The sequence below is a fragment of the Palaemon carinicauda genome, chromosome 2 (genome assembly GCF_036898095.1).
Source record: "Palaemon carinicauda isolate YSFRI2023 chromosome 2, ASM3689809v2, whole genome shotgun sequence".
In the NCBI taxonomy this organism is placed as follows: domain Eukaryota; kingdom Metazoa; phylum Arthropoda; class Malacostraca; order Decapoda; family Palaemonidae; genus Palaemon; species Palaemon carinicauda.
In genome coordinates, this window is record NC_090726.1 from 116,826,537 (window position 1) to 116,846,361 (window position 19,825).

General features: G+C 39.0%; 1 protein-coding gene across 1 annotated transcript; it reads right to left on the reverse strand.

Moving 5' to 3' along the window:
• Positions 1-17,023: 17,023 nt before the first annotated feature.
• On the reverse strand, positions 17,024-18,552 carry LOC137619583 (uncharacterized). Its single transcript, XM_068349751.1, has 4 exons — positions 18,238-18,552; positions 17,946-18,118; positions 17,570-17,846; positions 17,024-17,404 (listed from the first exon to the last, which is right to left on the reverse strand). Exons 1-4 carry the CDS (start codon positions 18,550-18,552, stop codon positions 17,024-17,026), a joined length of 1,146 nt encoding a protein of 381 aa, XP_068205852.1.
• Between the last annotated feature and the right edge of the window lie 1,273 nt (positions 18,553-19,825).

A 19,825-nucleotide genomic window follows, 5' to 3' on the forward strand; every position in this document is an offset into this window, starting at 1 on the left:
TTGTGCCATAACACCATATGGGAGATCCGTTGGCGGCGATGAGCGAGGGGGCATCACTGCTAGGCGCCCGGTGTAGGTCGGCCTGTGAGGGAGGGAATGTTGATTGCATACAGCCGGTATCAAACATAAACCTACGGATTAATACGGAGTCGAGGATGTAAAATCCATTCTTGCCGTGATCTGCTACTGCAGCTACGGTTGATGTCGGCGGTGGCTGGTGTCAGAATTTCTTCGGGATCTTACAGGGAGGCCTGCACTTCACTGCGTTGCTCCCAAACTGCTGGTGGTAGAAACACCAAGTCGGTTCGGTCTATGGTTCTGTTGCATTGGCTGTGGAGGTTTCTTCTTCATCAGGGTGAGTATTTCGTCGTCGTCAGCAGAGGGCGCTGCCGAGGAGTTGAGGGATGAGCAGCTGAAGGAGGATGATGCACGAAGGCAGGAGGCCTTGGAGGCTTCGTATAATTTCTGTGCCCTTGACAGGAAGTCGTTCATCGGCAGGGTGTCGGTATTGGTGAGCTGGGCTGTCACGTCCTGAGGAAGGCGTCGGAGGAATATTTCGCAAGATAGGCCTATCTCTTTTCGTCGTCCGTTGGCGTCAGTCTCTGGCAGCATGAAATGTCCAACCTGTTCATCCTATGCTTCTACAGGAGAGGTGTTGCCCATAGGTCTATTGCTGAGATCAAGGACCTTCTGTGCCCTTGCCGGTACGGAAAGCGAGTATATATTGATTAGTTTGGTTCGTAGGTCATCATAGGATACCTGACCGGAGTGAACGTCGAGCCATGGGGAGATCTTATCAAAGATCTCCTCAGGGATGGAGGTAAGGATGATGTCAGCTTTGGCGCAGGGGCCGTTTAGCTTGGCCACCCTGAAGAGTATGTCCGCCCTCAGGAACCAGGAGGCAGTGTTGTTTTGTGACTTTGGGCGCAGCTGAGTGGTTGCTTGGCACGATGGGCTGGGTGGTTTCATCATGGTCAGTTGATGCATCGGGCCAAGGGCGTGAGCTGGTTATGTCAGATATACTCATCGTTGCTGCCTCACGAAACTAAGTGGGATGAAGCCAAAAGACATCGTTAAACGATAATGGCAAAAGGAGGTATACGAAGGAATGCAGCCGTAATTAGTCCGTTAATGGTAAGCCAAAAATGCCATGTGTTTCCAACATCTCCGGGGTCACCAGTTGTGAGGACAACAAGACGGGCAGAGAGAGACTGACAATTTACTGAACATGCAACGGTCACTGTATTACAGAATGCGGATGGATAAGTAGCCCGGGAGGGAACATTTCCAACCACCAAATCATTTGTGTTTTCAAATCAACAAATACCAAGGCGGTCAATCAATCAATATACCAAGGCACTTCCCCCAATTTTGGGGGGTAGCCGACACCAACAACGAAACAAAACAAAAAGGGGACCTCTACTCTCTATGTTCCTTCAGCCTAATCAGGGACTCAACCGAGTTCAGCTGGTACTGCTAGGGTGCCACAGCCCAACCTCCCACATTTCCACCACAGATGAAGCTTCATAATGCTGACTCCCCTACTGCTGCTACCTCCGCGGTCATCTAAGGCACCGGAGGAAGCAGCAGGGCCTACTGGAACTGCGTCACAATCGCTCGCCATTCATTCCTATTTCTAGCACGCTCTCTTGCCTCTCTCACATCTATCCTCCTATCACCCAGAGCTTTCTTCACACCATCCATCCACCCAAACCTTGGCCTTCCTCTTGTACTTCTCCCATCAACTCTTGCATTCATCACCTTCTTTAGCAGACAACCACTTTCCATTCTCTCAACATGGCCAAACCACCTCAACACATTCATATCCACTCTAGCCGCTAACTCATTTCTTACACCCGTTCTCTCCCTCACCACTTCGTTCCTAACCCTATCTACTCGAGATACACCAGCCATACTCCTTAGACACTTCATCTCAAACACATTCAATTTCTGTCTCTCCCTCACTTTCATTCCCCACGACTCCGATCCATACATCACAGTTGGTACAATCACTTTCTCATACAGAACTCTCTTTACATTCATGCCCAACCCTCTATTTTTTACTACTCCCTTAACTGCCCCCAACACTTTGCAACCTTCATTCACTCTCTGACGTACATCTGCTTCCACTCCACCATTTGCTGCAACAACAGACCCCAAGTACTTAAACTGATCCACCTCCTCAAGTAACTCTCCATTCAACATGACATTCAACCTTGCACCACCTTCCCTTCTCGTACATCTCATAACCTTACTCTTACCCACATTGACTCTCAATTTCCTTCTCTCACACACCCTTCCAAATTCTGTCACTAGTCGGTCAAGCTTCTCTTCTGTGTCTGCTACCAGTACAGTATCATCCGCAAACAACAACTGATTTACCTCCCATTCATGGTCATTCTCGCCTACCAGTTTTAATCCTCGTCCAAGCACTCGAGCATTCACCTCTCTCACCACTCCATCAACATACAAGTTAAACAACCACGGCGACATCACACATCCCTGTCTCAGCCCCACTCTCACCGGAAACCAATCACTCACTTCATTTCCTATTCTAACACATGCTTTACTACCTTCGTATAAACTTTTCACTGCTTGCAACAACCTTCCACCAACTCCATATAACCTCATCACATTCCACATTGCTTCCCTATCAACTCTATCATATGCTTTCTCCAGATCCATAAACGCAACATACACCTCCTTACCTTTTGCTAAATATTTCTCGCATATCTGCCTAACTGTAAAAATCTGATTCATACAACCCCTACCTCTTCTAAAACCACCCTGTACTTCCAAGATTGCATTCTCTGTTTTATCCTTAATCCTATTAATCAATACTCTACCATACACTTTTCCAACTACACTCAACAAACTAATACCTCTTGAATTACAACACTCATGCACATCTCCCTTACCCTTATATAGTGGTACAATACATGCACAAACCCAATCTACTGGTACCATTGACAACACAAAACACATATTAAACAATCTCACCAACCATTCAAGTACAGTCACACCCCCTTCCTTCAACATCTCAGCTTTCACACCATCCATACCAGATGCTTTTCCTACTCTCGTTTCATCTAGTGCTCTCCTCACTTCATCTATTGTTATCTCTCTCTCATTCTCATCTCCCATCACTGGCACCTCAACACCTGGAACAGCAATTATATCTGCCTCCCTATTATCCTCAACATTCAGCAAACTTTCAAAATATTCCGCCCACCTTTTCCTTGCCTCCTCTCCTTTTAACAACCTTCCATTTCCATCTTTCACTGTCTCTTCAATTCTTGCGCCAGCCTTCCTTACTCTCTTCACTTCTTTCCAAAACTTCTTCTTATTCTCTTCATATGACTGACCCAATCCCTGACCCCACCTCAGGTCAGCTGCCCTCTTTGCCTCACGTACCTTGCGCTTTACTTCCACCTTTTTCTCTCTATATTTTTCATACTTCTCTATACTATTACTCTGCAGCCATTCTTCAAAAGCCCTCTTTTTCTCTTCCACTTTCACCTTCACTCCTTCATTCCACCATTCACTGCCCTTCCTCATGCTGCCTCCAACAACCTTCTTACCACATACATCACTTGCAATCCCAACAAAATTTTCTTTTACTAACTTCCACTCCTCCTCTAAATTACCAGTTTCTCTTACTCTCACCTCATCATATGCCATTTTCAACCTTTCCTGATATTTACTTTTTACCCCCGGTTTTATTAGCTCTTCAATCCTCACTACCTCCCTTTTACATCCACCTACTCTATTCCCCCACTCTTTTGCTACAACTAATTTTCCTTCCACCAAAAAATGATCAGACATACCGTTAGCCATACCCCTATACACGTGCACGTCTTTCAATCTTCCAAACATTCTTTTAGTCACCAACACATAATCCATTAATGCCCTTTCTACTACTCTTCCATTTGCCACTCTTACCCATGTATACTTATTTTTATCTTTCTTTTTAAAGAAGCTAGCACTTATTACCATCTCTTGTTCAACACACATGTCTACCAGTCTCTCACCACTCTCATTTTCACCTGGTACGCCATACTTACCAATGACACCTTCTACCTCTCCAGCGCCCACTCTAGCATTTAAGTCACCCATAACAACTACATAATTCCTTCTACCCAGTCCTTCTACACACCTAGTCAAATCATTCCAGAACTCATTCCGCTCTTCTTCACTTTTCTCACTACCTGGCCCATACGCACTGACAAACGCCCAACATTCCCTACCCAACCTAACCCTTACCCACATTAACCTAGATGATATCTCCTTCCATTCCACTACTTTACCTGTCATCCATTCACTCAGCAATAACGCCACACCCTCTCTCGCTCTTCCCCTTTCAATCCCAGACACTCTACCAGACATTTCACCAAACATCACTTCACCCTTTCCTTTCATCTTTGTCTCACACAAGGCCAATACATCCATCCTTCTACTTCTAAACATACTTCCAATCTCACATCTTTTACTCTCTATCGTACTACATCCACGCACATTCAGACACCCCAAAACTAGAGTGCGGGGAGCAGTCACTCTCCCCCCAGCTCCATCTCCTTGTCGATGTCTCGCAGGAATTTTTTACAGGAGAGGGGGTTCCCAGCCCCCTCGTCCCGTCCCTTTTAGTCGCCTCATACGACACGCAGGGATAACGTTGGCGCTATTCTAATTTATATATTTCATTAGGCGGTAGCCTAATGAAATATATATTATTATGCATGAAAATAAAACTCTCAAAAAGCGCACCATCGTTATACAAAAATCCACTGTGTGGAATAATCAATAAAGTTATAATATACAGAAAAGAGTCCAGGGGAAGGATGTCCTTACAATACCTTAAAAAACTTCTTTATAACTCAAACAATTCTATGTGACAGATTTTCGATTTTCCTATTTCTTATTTTTAATGATTTTTTTTCTTAATTTCTTCGTCTAGATGTAGAATAATCATGAAAAAAAAGAGAAACGAGAAAATAAAAATTCTGGTACACAAAGTTGTGGATTCTTATTCCTCTTTTCAACATATTTCTCTCTAAAATCGAACAATAAGTGAGAAAAATGTACCTAAGTGTGAGTATGTTTTTGAGTTATGAGCTCCCAAAGATTTGCTATAAATTTTCAGTCTCTTTCTTAAAAAAATCAAGATAACGTTATTATAATAACCATACTTTGTACTTATATTGTTTATTCCTACATGAAGGCTTCCTAAACGAGGTATTTAAACACTATGTTTGCTAATACACTTGGTGTAAGGGTGTCATGAGCTGCCAGTGGCTTCTCATTGTTGCCATATTTTTTCTTAGTATGTTCCAGCTTTATACTCTTCTTCATGTTTCTCTCTCTTTTTGGCTCTTATTTGTTGCTCTCTGCTTACTTGTTGTTCTTTCTTTGACCTTAGGAAACACTGGCCTTGCTATAAAGTTCACGAGGACGTTGTAAAAATGTGATATATATACGAACTGCAAGTAAACAAACACACATGCAATGTAACTTCTATATGTCTTTAGAAACTGGCTATTCTTCTCGTAGATTGCAGTTGCGTTCGCCTACCCTCTACCAATGCCTTCCATCTCTGCCAGACGTAGAAGATTTCGAAATATAAGTGAAAAAACCGCTATATAAATGAAAAAAAAAATAAACACACAAAGATGATTCTGTCAAACCCAGTCATGCAGACGAAGCAATAAAGATGACGTCATCATTTATTAAAGACCGCTATATCTTCATTATTTGTAAAATTAATTGGCTGAAACTTCTGGAGAGCATGTACAATATGTTTCTGCATACATAGAAACAATAAAACAAATTTTATATTTCTGAAAGTTATGTCAAAACCCCATAGCGTGTGGTCCCTTCAATTTTATTTTCATTCAGTTTTGTATATGCAAATTTACGTTATTTTTAAGAATTAACTTTTTATTTCACGTAGTTTTGTTACGAAGTCTTATGTAACTCGTTTAGATATGCTGTATCACACACAAGAGGTAATAACATGAGGGATTACGTAAATTTTATGGTTCCACGGGGTTAGAAAGTGCATGAAAATTCTCGAATCAGATTTACTCCTTTTTTTTTTTTTTGTCATGAGAGGTAGGTGGGTAGAATTAGCTGAGAGAGGGTTGCCTCACAAGCAAGGTTAGTACCCCTTTTCATTTACTACATTAGCAACCTTAAGGCCTTGCTCCCACGCCACGAGAACGATCTATTAGAAAATTCTAGACGAATTAAGTCAATATATATAGCACCTAGAATGCATAAGCAGCAGAAGAGATCCAGCCTATCCCTTTAAAAGGGCCAAGCTCGCCTGCCCTCTCTCCTCTCAAGTGTGTGTCCTCTCAAATGTGAATAAGTGATTTTCACCCAACATTTATAGTGTATAGTCTTGTTCAAATGCTGGTGAAATTATTAAATGTTAATTGAATGTAGTGTGGTAATGTAAGTACATCTAAAATAAATTTTTCTAGGGTAAACAGTGAAGTGCATTAAAATTTTTGCTTAGCCGTTCTGTAACCTCATGTGAACCAAAAGATGTAAGTGTAACAATTACGTATATGTAAATTTCTTTATGGTTTATTCATTAGAGTGTTAAAGTGTTAACTCTTTTCATTAATTATCAAAATTAAATATTCTTATAAATCAATTTCCAATGAAACAAGGGATTGTATAACTTTTTAGTGTCTTTCTTTTGTCTTAGTCTAAGGTTTAGTTCAGATTTAATATATCGACTGACTTATTTTTGGTGTTAATCATTTCTGAATCATTATTGACTTTTTATAGAATATATTTATTTTTGTGGTGTGTATTATTTCGATCACTAATATTTTCTATCAGTGCTTTGTTCGTAATCCCTGACCAAGAACGAAGTAAGAGGTTGATTCTTGAATAGTTCATATTAAATAATCACCCAGTTTTGTTTTGGGTGTAACATATGAGACCTTTGTATATTCAGTGTTTATATATATTGCCATCTGGGAGTTGTGCAACATTCTCAGAACTCGAGTATTTTTCAAGTGTAACAAATTTATGTAAAGTAGAGCAGTTGATTTTTGGAACACAGGAATTTGTGTAATTTGCCAGCCATAATATTTTATATATATATATATATATATATATATATATATATATATATATATATATATATATATATATATGTATATGTATGTATATATATATATATATGTGTGTGTATATATGTGTATATATATATATATATATATATATATATATATATATATATATATATATATATGTTAAGCAGATAGATCAAAGAAAGACAGAGATGATGAGAACATAATGTGCAATGGATAATGAAATATCATTGGAAGGAGGATGGAGTAATGAGGTGTAATCATTTAAATATTTAAGAACGATGATCTCTAATACAAGATCTTTAGAATTGGAGTTAATGAAAGATTAACTAATGAAAGATTGAAAAAGCAAATCTAACACTGGCTAGGTTAAGTAAAATTTGGAAGTCAAATGGCCTGAAATTACATATGAAAATCAGGCTATATATCAGTTTAGTGAGATCGGTGTTACTGTATGGAAATGAGTCGTGGTATGCCAATGCAACAATATCCAACAGATATTGTAGATTTGAGAACAAAGCCCTCAGAAGAAAATTGGGAGTTAAATGGCCGGACAGATTTAAAAATGAAGCTATAAAAGATTTTACCAGAGTACCATAGTTGGATGAGATCATGATGAGGAGTAGATGAAAATTGTTTGGACAGGCTCTTCGCACTTCCCAAACAGAGATTAGTTCACCAAACTTTCAACTGGGCTCCAAAAGGCACTAGAATAGTTGAAATACCCAGTTCTACATGGCTGAGGACTATTAAGCGTAAAGTAGGAGATGATGAATGGAAAAGTATTGATTTAAAAGCTCAAGATAGAGACAACTGGCAAAATCTAACTGTGGCCCTTTGCATCAATAGACGTAGGAGATGATATACATACATACATACATATATATATATATATATATATATATATATATATATATATATATATATATATATATATATATATACATACATATATATTATTATTGTAAGATTATGGGTCCCTGGACTGGGCACCAAAAATATATTACATTATTATGGCTCATGTCTAGGCACCATAAAATATATTATATTATTATGGGTCCCGGGTCTGGCACCAAAAGATATATTATACAATTATGTTTCCATGTTCTGAGTACCAAAAATAGATTATATTATCATAGCTCCTATGTCTGGGCACCGAAAAATATATTATACTATGGCTCATGACTGGGAACCAAACATATATAATACATACTACTACCGGCAAGTTAATCAACCTCTCGAATTCCAAACTGACTTGTTTGTTTTTACATAAAAACTGTTTCACTGTAAAATATAAATAACTCTTAGACAGCAATATATATATATATATATATATATATATATATATATATATATATATATATACAGTATATATATATATATATATATATATATATATATATATATATATATATATATATATATATATATATATGGTGATTAAATAGGTTGCAAAGCACAAAAAGGTGTAGGCCTACCCCCTATTTTATCACCATCCATTTGCAGCTGATTGCCATAACTTCCATTTATTTAATTTATTTTTGCTCTCTGAACCACCTCCCAATAAATTGTTGATTAGTTATGGCTGAAAACGAACAACTGAACGTTACCCCTTCAGGAACTGATGAAAAATGGTGTAATCTTGGGTGAAGACGCTCGGAACCGCCACGATTTTTTTAAAACATGAAACATAGTCTGGCGGCAGCTGCAGCGGTTGGAGGCTTCTCGTGCCTTCTATCTGGCCACCTACATAAGATAACTTAGGTTTCAATTTGCCGCGGGAACCTCTTCCAGCTAACCGCGCCGCTAGCCATGCTTGGTGTGGCCAAGCCCTAAGGCTTTTGCTGTGCGTTTCTATGCTGTGACGTCACGAGCATGGCATACGCTATTGTCAACAGGTTTATTTAGTTTAAAATAGTTCTCACGATGTTTTGGTGAAGAAAACTTAATGTAGGAAAGAACGTTTAATGGGTAGCTACAGTATTAGGAGAGACAATACAAAAGGAAGAAGAAGAATGAAGAAAAATTCTCCACAGTAATATGGGAAAAAGAAATGAAAGAGCTAGAGAGTATTCAGTACAAAATTGTGAAAGGAATGTTTGAACAAATTGCAGCCATGCCTTATTAAGGGTTAATAGCAGAAACGGGAAGAGGGACAATTGAAAATATGATAAAGTATTTAAAGGTGATGGTATTTCATAACATCGTTACTTTAGATGATAAACAATTAGTTAAGGAGATAGTGGAAAACCAAATAAGGGAATTGTACGGGGGATGGTAGGGAAAAATTCTCTTTTAGAAATATGCAAAAAGTATTATATTAGAATTTTAGAAGTAAGAAAGTATAAAGAATAAGAACTCAAGAAAGAAATAAATGTAAAGTGGCATATGAAATTAAAATAAAAATCGAAAAATATAAAGCAAAAATGACCTAGTTAAGGTTCGTAAGTATGACAGAGTCACAGCTTAAATACATGAATGTTTATATCCCAGTCAAATTCAGCTATTTAGAAAAGAACAGAGTAGAGAAAGACACAAAAAAGTGGAATCTTTCTCGTATATAAAAAAGAAAAACATATAGTAGAAGAGATTATTATCAAGAACTCAGATATAATGATTTCAAATATCATTGTAAGTTAATTGCAGTTTAAGCTGCACAATATCTATCTAGCATCATGTAGGCCTATCTACCAAAGAACAAATGGATCATCAAAGAACTGGAAGCCTAAATAGGAAAAGAAGATATAGATATAAACTACTTAGTTCTAGGAGACTTTAAAACAAGTTGTTAATGGTAGGCTTTTGTAGAAAGTTGTTAGCGGTATTGTGACAAGTTGTTGATGGTACTGTATAACTGTTGAACATGGAGTAGATAGAATTGTGTACAGGTTAAAATCTTTACTATATCTAGAATATTGATATTTTGAAGAAGCCACCCCACAATGGATCGACAGATTTACCAAGATAGTGTTAAACCTCTGTTGGTAGATGATATTCTTCCTGTTACAAACTAGATGAAGTCGAAAGGCAAAGAATTCTATTCGTAAAGTTTTTTTTTTTTTTTTTTTTTTTTTTTTTTTTTTTTTTTTTTTTTTTTTTTTTTTTTTTTTACAAAAGTTTGTACATGCAATATATTTGTGGTGCAATGACTCAAACGTCGAGCAAGCTATGGGCCTTTTGAACCTTTCTAAAGTGACTGTAATTGATATACATAGCTTTTTTTTAGGGAGATATTTATGAGATCTTTTGAAAAAACATCCAATAAAGTTGGGAGGAATCGGTGCTGTAGTTCAGATAGGTGAATCATGTTTTGCACACAAAGTTAAATATCATCAAGGACGTGGGCCACAGGAACAAATATGGGTGTTTGGGTTAGTTGAAACAAGCACATCCCCCGGCTTAGGTTATATGGAGATTGTAGAAAACCGTAGCGCAGAAACGCTATTGCCCATAATTCAGAATGCAGTGCTACTAGGATCAATGATCTACAGTGATGAATGGCGAGCATTTCCAAACATTTAAAGAAACCTTGGTTTTACACACCAAACTGTCAACCATTCTGTTAATTTTGTCGACAGGTCAACCGGCGTGTATACCTAAGTTATTGAGTGTTATTGGAATAAGCATAAATTGAATATAAAAAAACAAACGTGGATGCAAGAGAAATTTCTCACATTCGTACCTTCAAGAATTTTTATGGTTTGAGAGAGACGCATTTAATACATTTAACTTATTTTGTTCTACAATATCTGAACAATATTAATTTTAGTAATTCTTTTTAGATTTATAAATGTGTTTTTCCTGCAATGTTGCGAATTATAATTCCTTTAATGGAAAAAAAATTTCAATAAATTCTTTTAAATTTTACTGTATTTTTTGTGAAGTGCAATTTTCAATTTGCTAAATATTTGATAATTAAATAAGATTTTAATTTCTTTTTTTTTTTCATTAATCCTCTTGAAACATATTACTACCAGGGTCGCTCATCTTTACCCGGGAAGTTCTCCAGGGTCGCTCATATTTACCTGGGAAGTTCTCCAGGGTCGCTCATCTTTACCTGGGAAGTTCTAGGGTCGCTAATCTTTACCTGATCCGGAAAATTTATAGGATGTTATAGTTTGTAAACCTTACACACGGATTTTATGTCCAGATAATTAATGACAGATATATTCTTGTTTTGTAAGTACCAGTATCACTTCAGTGTTCAAGCACTCTTGTCAGCTCTGGGATAGTAGCCTACACCCTAACTGAGTGTCGAACAAAGTAATTGATTTATGGACAATACTGCAAATAATGAAAAATAAAGCAGCAGCGTATGTGTGGTTTTTAAATCAATTGTAAAATCTACCTGCTTGCTTATCCTTAGAATGAGGATTGTTCACTTCAACAACTTCAGAAAGAGCTCACTTGGGTGTATATCTTAACCATCAATACCTACACATTCCTCTGAAGGAGGGATCCTTATGAATACATAAATAATTTTTAAAGCTCTTCCTGCAGATTCTATGGATGTTGCTTTGAAACTTCCCAAACCAGTGATTGGAGGTCATTGTAGTACTGTGGGACTGTGCTGATATTGGATATCCCAGTCTCCAGGTTTGACTCATAGCTTTTCCATTTTTACTGCTTACTTTGACTGCTGCTTTTCCGGTTCAATACAGAAGGGGAACCCCACTCTCTACAGGACCTCCATTGTCGTTATATCTTGTTCGTTCATAGTATACAACGTTTCATATCACGTATTGCTCATTTACTGTTGAATCGTCACTGTCATACGACTCATGGAATAAGAAAGTCTTCAGTTTCCTCTTGAAAGCCTTAATGACTGCAATCATTCGGGTGTCTCGTGGGAGTTTATTGTCAAGTCTCGGGGCCACATATTTAAAGGCTCTGGAGCCTACAGTAATCATAACTATTCTCGTGTCGACACGATTTATTGGTTGCACAACATGTAGCAATTCTCTTAAGTAATTTGGACGACTGGTTCTGATAACTTGGTGGTTATTGTACATATTTTAAATTCAATTCTTGCTTTAATCGGCAGCCAGTGTAAATCAATTAGTATAGGGGTGATACTTTATCTAAGTGGGACACCTTTTATCAGTCTTGCTCCTCTGTTTATTATGTTTTGTAATTTCGTAGGTTGTACTTTTGGTAAATTGTAATAGATGGAGTTGCAGTAGTCAATCCTGGTAATAACACAGTTTATCACAAGTTTCTTTACAGAATTTTCACCCAAATACTTTTTTATAAAAGCAATATTTCCTAGATAACCAGCTGTTATGTTCTGTTCTGTAAAGATATCCTTGCCTTATGCAAAACACGGACTCTTGCATTGGCAGCCTGTAAGCAAATGTGATTGGAATTTAATTTACTTTGAAAGAGGGAATTCTATGATGTGAGAAAGGTTCAGATAGTTTACGTTAATACAAGTGAGATTAATATTATACAAAGTGTGTGAAATATTACTCTAAAGAATAATTGATTGTTAACTACGTTGAATTTAGATAGCATAAGCTAATTAGTAGCTTTGAGTGAACTGTTTATCCTCATTCAGCAGCATGGAATCTGGTTTCCAGGTGGCGGTAATAACAATATGCCATGCTTCCTACGGATGGCTTCAGCAGAGCAGGTGCCTCGTCATTTCTTATAAGAAATCCCGTATAACTCAACGAGGGACAGGTTCCTCTAGCTGCCACTAATTAAGAAAAAAGGGAAAAAAGGGGATATTAGACTAGCATGGCAACAGAGAAAGAGGCCCTGGTACGGTGGGTCCTCTTTAGGTGCATGAAAGGAAACTTGTTGATAGACATTGTTTATCGAGAAGTAGAAAAAGTGTTATAGCAGTGAGTCCCAGCGAAGTAGGAGATCGTGGGAAGGAATGAAAAGCAATTTAGTTGGAGGCAGAAGAATAGGGCATAAACTATCCTAAGCAAAATAAGCGAAAGAGGGAGTGCTAGCTGAGGGGGAGGGAGCCGGCAAAAAAAAAAAAGTTAGAGGGAATCGTAAGAGAAAAAAAATTTATTATTTCAAAGATAGAAGTTAGAGGTTTAAAATTAGTAAAAGATTAAGTTGATTAAGCATAATTTAGGTAATAAGAAAGGTTATAATTCGGATAACCAGCAGTTTTTACTACATTATTTGTTGGGCCATTGAGAGACAAGTTACAGTTAAGAAATACAACTAGATCACAAACTTTACTAAGTATCGGCACTGAGTCTTATTTATGTTCATTTGAATATCACCTAAGTTTCTCACGCTGTTTCTCTTACCCACCACCATGAACTCAGTTTTGTGCTCATTTAATTTTAGTTGTTCAATTGTCATCCATTCTCTAACACTATCAAGGATTCGGTTTAGAGTTTCAGTAGTGTCATCTATATCATTTATGGAGAAGTAAAATTGTGTATCATCTGCAAATAGTTTGAACTTCACACCATGCCTTTGCAGTATTTTCGATAGACCAATAGTATAGGTGCAGAATAAGGTTGGACCAGGTACACTCCCCTTGTGCTAGTTGAATGGGAGTCTAGTTTTAGTTTTGTTGGAGTCTTATTTAAAGGTTTTGTGTTGATTATTGTTGGTAAGTGTTGCAATTTTGGCATAGGATCACCAATTGATTTTTCAGCGTTCTAGTAATGTGTCAATGAGGCAAATGCTATGTCAGAGTTATATCCCCGTCTCCACCGTGCACTCTAAAGGGATGCTTAATCTTTTGCATCATGCAGGAGGGTTAGATCATAGGTTGTGGCCCAGTTCTCAATGGCCTCACCATCTCTGTTTATATGGCTGTAGTCCAAGGTGGTGATATGGCTGTTAAACTCACCAATCACAAGGCACGCCTTGTTTCCTAAATAGTAAGTTTGTGGCCATGGGGATTTTACTGTTGGCGGTTTATACACACTCGAGATGGTTATGTGTTCAGTGTCCATTCTGGAGGATTTCCAGCAGGCCAACTGAGATGGATTTATCCCTGACAAAAATTGCACTTCCATGAACAGGACTTGAGTGGAATATTACTAGGTGTATGTCAGGTATTCTTAGCAAAACCAGATCCTTATGCGTCTCCTGTAGACAGAGTATATCGGCTCCTAAGTTGGCAAGAAGTTCAATTTGGTCACAGATATCCCTTTAGCATTGGAGTTTGTGTCTGAATTTGGCTGTCATCTTATTCAGGGGTCGAGGGTTTATCTTTTAACAACCCTTTATAGGCTCGGCAGGGGCAAAATGGGAAAGCTTTGAGTCAGGCCTGGAGACAGGGATATCCAAAATTAGCCCAGTTCCACAGCACTACAATGACTTTCAATCACTGCTTTGGGAAGTTTCAAAGAAACACATCCCCACAGACTGCAGGAAGAGCTACATTGCAGGTTTCAATGATCAATCAGAAGAGCAGTACACGGAGTACACCCAGGCATATAATGGAAATCCTTTTGCTGAAAGTACCGTGGAATTTGGAGAGGCCCTTCTGCCATCAACCAGCTACAAAAGAGAAGAACGCTGGCATGAAGTCATAACTTCCATAGACATGACCCATAACAGCAAAAAGGACTGAGCAGCCATCAATAAATTGAACTCTGAAAAGAAGCCCAACTTAGATTAGCTGCCCTAACTCCCAACCAGGTAATGCACCAACTGCTGCTGAACTGCAAGCTTCACAACAAAGAGTGGGGTTACCTTGTAAAGAAAGTAATACTTGGTGATAATTTCCAAGCTTTATTCAACACATTAGCAAACTACCACATCTGTAACAGAAAGAAAGACAACAATGAATAACAACATGATTGCTCACGTTAACACAAGCACATAACTTATGATAATCATGCTGTAAAACATTAACATAAGAAGAACATAGTAAACAAAACAATATAAAGAAATACTCAAACATTGACGGTAAGAAACAGCTAGGACCAACTGATATTGTCACATTCCCCCCTCCTTAAAAATTCAACTTTAATCAAAACAAATGTATTGGTTTAATCCCATCCGCAGCGATCAGGAGACCTTGACACAAGAGTGGATCTTCTTATCTCAGTGGGCTCACTGGATTTATGACAATCACGGTTATCATGAATTTGTGAACTATCATGAGTTTGTGTATCCTGCACTTCAGTTGTATCTGGGGACTCCGTCTCTCCTCATGGTTCAACATGGTGTACAGGAGACGTTGCACCTAAAAGACTTAGGGCTAAGTCATGGGTAGACACAGTTGATTCTCTACCGTCTGGATATTTGAAATTTGGATACATTGAGTTTGCATCCATGAGTTGAACCTCTTCAGTTAACGGTTCATGTTTGCTAGACCTAACATGTCGTCGCAACAGTACGGGTCCAGGAGTCAAAAGCCATGACGGTAATGTACTTATAAAACTAGAGCGTTGCTGAAACCTGAAAAATCGTTCATGAGGTGTCTCATTGGTTGCTGTACATAAGAGCGACCTAACTGAGCGCAAAACCTCAGGAAGTACTATCTCCCAGTGTTGAGTCTTCAAGCCACGACTTTCGAGTACTAAACAAATAGATTTCCAAAAAATACCATTGTATCTCTCAACCTGGCCGTTGCCCATCGGATGATAAGGTGTCGTTCTGCTGGTTGCAACCCCCTTCTGAGAAAGGTACAGTTTCAGTTTTTGGGACATGAAAGAAGCACCTTGATCTAGATGAATGAAACTAGGCATTCCACAAAGGATAAAGATAAATTCAAGACATTTGATCACTGTTTTCGAATACATGTTTGGACAGGGAAACACAAAGGGGAAACGTAAATACTCGTCAACAACCGTAAGAATGTACTTATTATTCGTGGTACAGGGCAAAGGCTCCTTGAAATCAATGCTAAGACATTCCATTGGCTGGGTGGCCTTTATGGGATCTCGTTTTCCTGGAGGATGGAATTTTGGTTTTTGTTGTGTGCAAATTTTACAAGAAGCACACACACTTTCCACATCATCTGTTGAAAATGGGAGGTTTTTGGATCGCACAAAGTGCAAAAGGCGAGTGACGCCAGGATGGCAGAGGTTCTCATGGATGTCAGTGAAACTTGACATTGAGGAAATAGAACAACAATAAGCACGAGTCAGGGTGTCCGGTGCAATATTCTGTTTCCCTGGACGATACTGTATAGTATAGCTGTAGGATGCCAGCTCCAACCTCCACTCTTGTATCTTGTTGTTCTTTATTTTAGTTCGCTTCCTGCTGTCTAACATGAACATCACTGATCTTTGATCAGTAATCAGAGTAAAATGTCGTCTTGCTAAGAAATGGCTCCACTTGCGAACCGCTTCAATAATAGCGGTGGCCTCTTTTTCCACTGCTGAATAATGCAACTCGCTACCCTTGAGCGTTCTCGACATAAAAGCTACTGGGCGGCCACCTTGGTTCAAGACTGCGGAGACAGCAACTTCCGAAGCATCACACTCTACAACAAAAGGAAGACTCTCATCCACAGCCCGAAGTGAAACATCCATAAGTTGTTTTTTTAAAGAATTGAAAGCAGCTAGTGCTGGGTCGCTCAGTGGAAATGTTTCTGTGTTCACTAAGGGATGGATCATGTCAGATAAACGAGGGATCCATTTGGCATAATAGGCAAACAATCCTTGAGCTCTTCGCAGAGAGCCCATATTTTAAGGGGACGTAATCTGTCTGGGTCGGGCTTTATAACATTATTCCCGACACAATACACTAGAACATTGATTGTAGGAACAGAAATAACCGATTTCACTTCATTGAGGGTAAGGTTCCATTTCCGAACCACCTCCAAGAACTTTTGAACGTTTTCATCATGTTCAGCCTGAGATGCTCCACCTACAGTGATATTGTCTAGGTATGGAAAAGTATCATTGAGCTTCTCATCCTCAACTAGTTTGTCCATAGCTCTTTGGAATGCAGCTACACCATTCGTCACACCAAATGGAATCCTACAAAAAATGAAACACTTTCCCTGCACCGTCAAAAGCAGTGTACTTCCTCTCACTCTCATTAATGCTGATTTGGTGATATGCACTCTTCAAGTCAAATGTGGAAACCACCTTATATTTTGAAAGGTCATGTACCATATCCTCTATCCTTGGGACGGGGTAAGCATCTAGTTCTATGTACTGGATAATGGTCTGGGAGTAATCAATACAAAGTCTCTTTTTGTGCCTGTCAAGTGGATCTTTGACTACTACAACCTGTGTCCTCCAAGGGGATATACTTGGTCTAATGACACCTTCAGATAGCAAATGTGAAATTTGGTCTTTTACAAACAGCTGGTCATCTTGACTATAGCGTCTGGATTTGACTGCAATGGGTTTACACTGTTGAGGTAAGTTTGGAAACAATGAGGGTTCATCAATGTCAGCTGTCGCTAGTATACATGGATATCTCTGATCAAGGTGAACCAAGTCTGCTATGACAAATCAAGGGGAACTAGCACTGAACGATTTTGATGTCATTGAGACCGCTGAGCTTGCAGGGACTACTGTCAGTTTTAGTCTCTGCGCTACTTCCTCGCGTATAAAACTATCTGAGCTACAAGAATCAACTAGTGCCTTCAATGAGTGGCCATTTACAGTGATGTTTGTAGCTGCATGTGAAAGATTATTTGGATAAGTGGCAGTTATTGTAAGCAAAGGGGGATTATACAATGTAGCAGTGGTACTACCTGAAACTTTCGATTTACAGACTTTTGCAAAATGGCCTGTTTTACCGCATTTGTTGTATGTGGCAGTATGTGCAGGACAACTCACTCTACCTGTACTGTGAAGTGCATTACCATAAAAATAACATTTTCTCTTTGATAAGTAGGCAGCGCCAACAGCTGAAACTCCAGGTGAACTTCCTTCTGCTCCCTCTTACGTTGGATGTTGCTGCTGGGCACCGTTGGGTTGCGCCTGCCGCTCTGGAACTAAAGCAGCAGTATGAGGAACAGGTGCCGATGCATATGCGTCGGCACTGCGCTGGGCGAGATCCAATGTACGAGCTTGACTATGTGCAGTCTCCAGATTCAGTGACTTATTCTCTAGTAGCCGCTGACGAATAAATACTGAGGCAATACCATTGATAAATGCATCAAGTACTAGCTCTTGCTGATATTGTTCTGCTGCGACTGGCTGGAAGTTGCAGTCTTTGCTGAGTTTATGTAACTCACAAAGAAATTTGTCAATGGATTCTCCCGACTGCTGTCGTCACGTCGCCAAAACATGTCTAGCAAAATCTCATTCGGCAACTTGACATAAACACTATCCAGTTTGGCGATTGCACCCACAAAAGTACTACAGTCTTCGATCAGTTCATATACACTCGAGGACACACAATTCACTAATGCCCTCAACTTGTCTGGTGCAGCATCTCCATTTTCTTCTATGAAATGAGTGAATGTTCTATGCCAGTGCTTCCACTCTATGGCTGCATTGGACGAGCTGGGATCAGTGTCCAGTCTGGATGGCTTCAGTAACTTAGCCATGATGAGTATTTGTTGAATAAATTGTAATGAAAGTAATACTTGGTGATAATTTCCAAGCTTTATTCAACACATTAGCAATAGCAAACTACCACATCTGTAACAGAAAGAAAGACAACAATGAATAACAACATAAATGCACACGTTAACACAAGCATATAACTTATGATAATCATGCTATAAAACATTAACATAAGAAGAACATAATAAGCAAAACAGTATAAAGAAATACTCAAACATTGATGGTAAGAAACAGCTAGGACCAACTAGGACAGTTCATGGACCGTCTCATGCAAGACAGTGGCGACAACTTCCAAGTATTCACGTATTCACCTTGTATTAGAACTAAATGATACCATGAAACATCCCAAATCTTGGAAAGTGGCCGGCCTAGATGACATAACAGAAATGATCTTACATTTCGGCTCCTGTTGCCATTCAATTCCTGTGCAACGGCCTACCAAATCCCAAAGATTTAGGGAAGAGTGAGATTAGCGGCCTTGCTGAAACCAGAGAAAGACCCATCATTCCCCAAAAGCTATCGACCAATATTCTACTATCGAAGAACAAGTGTCTACAGACCAAGCTGGCTTTAGACCAGGCAATCCTGCTTCCATCAGGTATGAAACCTAACACAATACAACGAGGATGTGTTTGAGAAAAAGCAAATCACCGGTACAGTCTTTCTCAACCTTATGGCGGCATATGAAATTGTAAAACATAGAGATGACTCAAACTATATGGAATACTAGCATGGCCCATATCTATGGATCACTGCTTACCAATCGGCATATTTTCATATTAATAGATGGCAGAAAAAGCAGATGAAGAATGCAGATCAACATCCTTTCATAAGGGTCAGTGCTGGTGCTTATGCTAATCAACATAAATGACCAGCTGTAATGCCAGAAAATCCATAGGTATGTCTATGCAGATGACCTGTGCATTTCCACACAATCAGACCCCTTAACCGCCATTGAAAAAATACTGTCCAACGCCCTGACTACCCTCTTCACCTACTACAAAAAGTGGTACCTTAATACCAATCCGAGCAAAACACAAGTGTGTGCCTTCCTCCTGAATGATCACCAGGCAAACAGAAAGGTAAAGATCAAATAGCGTGACAAAGAACTGGAAAATCCCCCCTACCTAGTCTACTAAGGTGTCACCCTTGACAGAACGCTCTCCTTTAAAGAGAACACAAATAAAAGCAAACATAAAGTGGCAACTAGGAACAAATTCCTCAGCAAGCTCACCAACACCAGCTGGGGAACAG